The 5,481-nt window shown below is 33.8% G+C and overlaps 1 protein-coding gene across 1 annotated transcript; it reads right to left on the bottom strand.

Moving 5' to 3' along the window:
* Positions 1–232: 232 nt before the first annotated feature.
* On the bottom strand, positions 233–2,078 carry LOC111882000 (BAHD acyltransferase DCR). The gene has a single exon (XM_023878368.3). The coding sequence runs from the start codon at positions 1,921–1,923 to the stop codon at positions 391–393; it is 1,533 nt and encodes a 510-aa protein (XP_023734136.2). The 5' UTR covers positions 1,924–2,078; the 3' UTR covers positions 233–390.
* Between the last annotated feature and the right edge of the window lie 3,403 nt (positions 2,079–5,481).

Below are 5,481 nucleotides of genomic sequence, written 5' to 3'. Positions count from 1 at the left end.
CGTTCGCCCAAATTTGTTGAATATTTGCTTATAATTTAAAATAAAACACTCGGTCCAAACATAGTACGTCACTCATATACTAGAAGCCAAAAATAAAACAACATCATCAAACAATAATCATCGGACTTTTTTATCGTTTATAGGACGAGATATTTCAGATTTTTTTTTGGTTGCTATCATTTTTCAACTTTTTATAATAATTAACATAGATTTTTCTATACTTTTATGCAACTTGTTATATAATCTTACGAATTTAAATTGGTGAAATCTTGAATAGTACGGAAATACAAAAAGGAAGCTAAAAATTAATCTAAAATTTAGGATTTCCACAACTAGAACTTACTAAATTACAAAAGTACAACAACAGTACTTCACATACTGACAAATTTATCAACAACCACCAGAAACATATTGCATGAACTCGGGGTCCGACTCAATACCCGCCATTGTTTCCGGCGACAGCACCACCTCAAGATCAACGCTACCACCGCCTTCCCTCCCCGGAAACGCTGAAATTTTACCGTCAAACTTATTAGCTCTTCCGCTCCGAACTGCCACCGGCTTCCCCCACCCAAAATCGTTATCGAACATCGGAAACCTCGGCGAACTCCCCATTGTCAGCATTGCTCCGTCGAAGTTCCCCAACGGAAAACACCGCGGGTCGCTCTCCCAGTTCTTCACAAAACGACAGACCATCGTGTCGTCGTGGGACAACACGTTTTTGTTCAGCTGCTCGGCGCACCATTTCAGATCATGCGATAATACGTCGCCGGCGGTGGCGTATGTCGGAATGCTCTGAATTGCATTCCCGAAGTAAAACGTTTCCAGTTCCGGCTTCAGTCTGTGGCGGCAGTTCACCGCCATTCGGAACGTTGTCGTTTTGGAATTCGGGAATTTCCGTGCACGTGTCACTGCCCGCCATAGCAATGCGCATAGCGATTGGAAGGAAGATATCTCCGGCTCCGGTACCGTTTCCTCCTTCAAAACGACTGCGTTTCGTAACAATTTGCCAAACAATGCTGTTACTCTGTCGTCGGAGATTTTAATTCGATCTTTCATTTGCTTGACGTTAATTTCACAATCACCATAAAAATTCAACCTTTTCCGATTATTCGTCCTGCTTTTCAATTTCAAAATTGACTCCCTGCTGAAACTAAAAATCCTCTCACTCAGCGGCGCGTGTTCGTCAAACGTCACTTTTGGACCACCGGCGGGGAGTTTCAGACATGCAGACGAAATCAAGGCGGAGTCACGAACGAAAGACGGGGGTTTCGAGACAAGTTTTGCTCCTCTGCAAACCTCCGCGAAAGTATTGATAAAATTCCACAACGAAGTGCCATCAACGACAGCGTGGTTGACGGAAAACCCGATGAAAACACCGTCTTTAAGCTCAGTCACCTGAACAGCCAAGTTGGGCTTAAAATGACCGTCGTAGCTCACCGTTCTGTCGAAGGTGAAAAACCCCTTGACGCAATCAGGAACATGAACAGGAGAAGTAACATCAGAGACAGATAAATGAGAGGCATTGGCATGGACGAATTTAACGCCGGCGTCGTTACAGGTGATGTAGACGTAGCCATGGGAGTCGGTGGTGAGACGGCCGGCGAGAGGAGGGAAATGGGTGAGGACACGAGAAAGACCGCATTTGAGAAGAAAGATAAGGTCGGGAATGGAGATTGGAGGGCGAGTGAAGAGGTTGCCTTTCTGAATGTAGTGGCAGGAGAGCATCGGGAGGTCGGAGACGGAGAGTTTGAGGTCCGGGAGGGTGGATTTCGTGGCGGGGAAGACGGTGGTTTTGGAGAGGATTTGAATTGAAGAAGCCATTGTTGATTGATCACAAGGCATTGTGAATTTATGAAGGATTATGAGTGTGTGGCGGAGTGTGGTGGTGATTAGTGGTTTATATAAGGGATTTGGGTTCATGCATTTGTTTGTTTTTGTCTGTGTGTGTAATGAAGAACAGAGTTGACAATGGTGACTGGTGAGATACGTTGAAGGAGAATGAATATGACTGGCTGGCACGTGCCAATCCACACGAATTCTAGCTGTTAATTTTTTATATTACTCCATCATAAATAAATAATTCTAATATAATTTACTTATTATTTACTTACAACACGTTTTATACAGCTATTTGATTTAACCATTGTTTGGTAAAATACAATATTGTATTTTAGCTTTTTAAGACGGTGTTTACAAATATTTTATAAAAAGCCTAATTTTTTTTAAAGTAATGACATACTCGAATTTATTTGGATAAACTTAGATATGATGTGTTGAATAAAATCATTTAATTATGATGCAAAGAATCAAGGTTCAGAGGTGTTGGTTGTTGACAAACCTTGTACATCTACTTGTAGGAATAATCATGGTATCAAAATTTGTATTTCCTTTGTAGAGTAGGTATAATATCTTATCATTTCATGTTTTTATTCATATAAGGAAAATATTATAAGATACTCATAGAAATTTACAAAAATAACTTAATTTTGTAATTATTTAGTAAAAAATAGGATTTATCTAAAAATAGCCAACAAGACTACAAATGACGTAAACATGCATTTTGTTTTGTCAACTTGTCTGCGAAATCGTCTTTTCACCTGCGATTTTTAAATACACGACATTGCAAATGGCATATACGAATGTACAAGTTGTTGATGCACCAAAAATTAAGGTTTATTCAAGTCGTCTGTGTTTTCCTCTAAAGTCGTCTTCATTTTTTTGGATTTTCGGACAAAATTCATATACATTACTTCTAAATTTCAGCGTACATCATAAAAACATTTATATATAAGATAACCTAAAATATTGTTTTGCGAAATCTCTTTTTCAACCATGGAGAGAATTTTTGTATCATTGAGTATGGAAAATGAGCTAGAACTATTTTAGGGTTTAATTATACTCGGCTATTGGGCTACGAAACCACAACCCATTTGACAAACCCGGAGACGACTTACCGTGTCAAACGACTTACCGTGTTGAAACCACATGCATGTTAGCCTCTTCCGTGGTTTCGTTGGCCTTTTTTGGCTAAATATTAACTTTTGACTATTTTTGGACAAGTCATCAAAAAATTAAGCTAATTTTGTAAATTTCTTATATTTTATTTATAACCAATAAACAAAGGTTTAAGAGGCTTTAAGCTGAGATAAGCTAATTTTGCAAATTTCTCATATTATTTATAGCGAAAAAAATAGTTTATTTACCTTAAGACTTAAGAGTAAGTTAAAAAAAATGTTTGTTGTTTACTGGTTGGGTACTTGGTATTATCAAACATTTTTTTAAGGTATAAAAATGGTCGGTGAGGTTAAGGTTAGGAATGTAAGCAACGCCTTTTATGTGATTAGTCGGCGGCAACTATTTATTTATTTATTATTTATTTTATTTTTTTTTTAAATGGCAAGTGGCGAGGTTGATTGGTTTTAGAAAGTAATTTAGTATATATTGTATTTCCTTCTTATTTTTTTCCCACCTCAGACATTCCTCTAAGAGGGGTATTATTCAGTTATTTTCTTTTTGGTTTTGGTTACATCGAATTGAATTAATAGAGTAATAGGTGTGCACTTGTGTAAAGTGGTGATAATAATTATCACTGTTTTAATGAATAATTTTTTTTCTCCTTTGATCGTGTTTCAATGGCTATAATTTTTTTTTGCTGATATGTAGAAAATTTCATGTACAAACTTTGGACAAACATCATGTCTAAGCTAAGATAATATAAACCGTTTCTCACATTGAATCCTAAGAAGATGATTAATAGTTAATATAAAATAAAATTTCAAAAAATTGAAAGTTTTTCAGAAAATGTTTTGAAAGTTTCATCTATGACAAATTATCTTTAGACTATTTTCAATAATAAAGATGAGGAGGCAAATCATATCTCTTGGAACAATGAGAGATAGAAAGAAATGGCCAGAACAAAAGAAAATAAATTTTTGTCTAATACCATTAGTCTACACACTAAGCATAATTCATTTTTTGTTGTCGTGTACTACTTAACAAAGTACTGATCCTAAGTAAATTTGTTATCTAGAGGAAGAAAACACGAGAGATGGTTCGGAAACTGATTTTCAACCTGAGAAAATAAGCTTTCAAAGAATACATAGACTTAAATGTATCAACGGTGAATAATTATATTTTATAAGCGAGAAAAAACTTCATTGACATAGATCATTTTTCTTGAGGAGTTTGAACCGACTAACCCATCAAAAAGTTGGATGGATGAACGACCCATAATAGCTCTCCAGTAATACTTTGGAGAATATAATAAATGCATAGTTTTTTTCGTGTCAAAACTTTACCATATACATAGATATATATAGAAAATCACGAATAAAAAGAATGCATAGTCATGATAGAAGCAATTAATAGAAAATGAGAGATATAAAGGCCCACCATTATGTGATAATCGCACCACTAAAACCAAAAATATCCCCGGAAAACCACAAAAATTTCTTCCTATATAAAGTATCGATATGAAACATGAATAAAGAAAGAAAAATAAACTAAAAGATTAAACCCGAAGCTAAAATATGTTAAAAGAACGCGAAATCGTGAACACTGGTGAATAAAGTGACAGTAATGTGAAACGATAACATATCTCATATTTTTTACTTTTTATTATTAATCTTCTAATCCAAGTTAAAAAAGAAACAAAATTTAATTGATATTTCATTCCTTAAATATTTTCGGTGATTATTATTTATTATAATTAGTTTTTGTTCATAAAATGACGAGTGATTTGTGCATAACAAATTTGTACATTAATATTTCAATCCTGTACCTCTTAAATTTCAAGAAAAGATCAATATGCTTTATAATATAGTTAAAATTTTGTTTCTAAAAATATAAACGACTTCTGAACTAAATTACAATTCATATATTCGACTTTCAGGTTGGGTCGGATATTTTGTATATACTCGAAATTGCTACTATGTTTCAAGTTTTGCATGTTTGGATTTGATTTATTTTCGTTTGTTAAGAAAATAACACGGAATTTATGAATTTATTTGAAATAAATTTTGTTTAAACATAAAAACAATGAAAATGGTTTTTTTATAAGGGGTTGTTTGACAAGATTTTTGATTAAGATATGAATTGGACACTCAAACTAAAAAAATAACAATTTTAACTTTCTTAACTATTTTTTTTTTCAAAACATCAAATAAGAGAAATCTACACAATCGTCCCAAATTTTTGGGAAAAATTTATATGTTGGGATAATGACTTAAAAAGGATAATAACTTAAAAGGGTAATATGTCCCAAATAAGAGAAATCTATAGAAAAGTTTCCATCAAATAACATCATATATCATCAAATTTAGTCAATTTCTATGTTGGGATAATGACTTAAAATGGTAATATGTTTTTCAATTTATACATATAAAAAGTGTTTATGGCAAGGAATTCTCTATGATTTCATTAAACGAACAACCCCTATGTATAGGGTGAGAGATAAAATATATGCCTTGATTTTAAGAA

Source organism: Lactuca sativa, chromosome 9 (genome assembly GCF_002870075.4).
Source record: "Lactuca sativa cultivar Salinas chromosome 9, Lsat_Salinas_v11, whole genome shotgun sequence".
Taxonomy (NCBI): Eukaryota; Viridiplantae; Streptophyta; class Magnoliopsida; order Asterales; family Asteraceae; genus Lactuca; species Lactuca sativa.
Note: the sequence above shows the minus strand (reverse complement) of the source record. Positions and strands in the feature narration are given on the sequence as shown.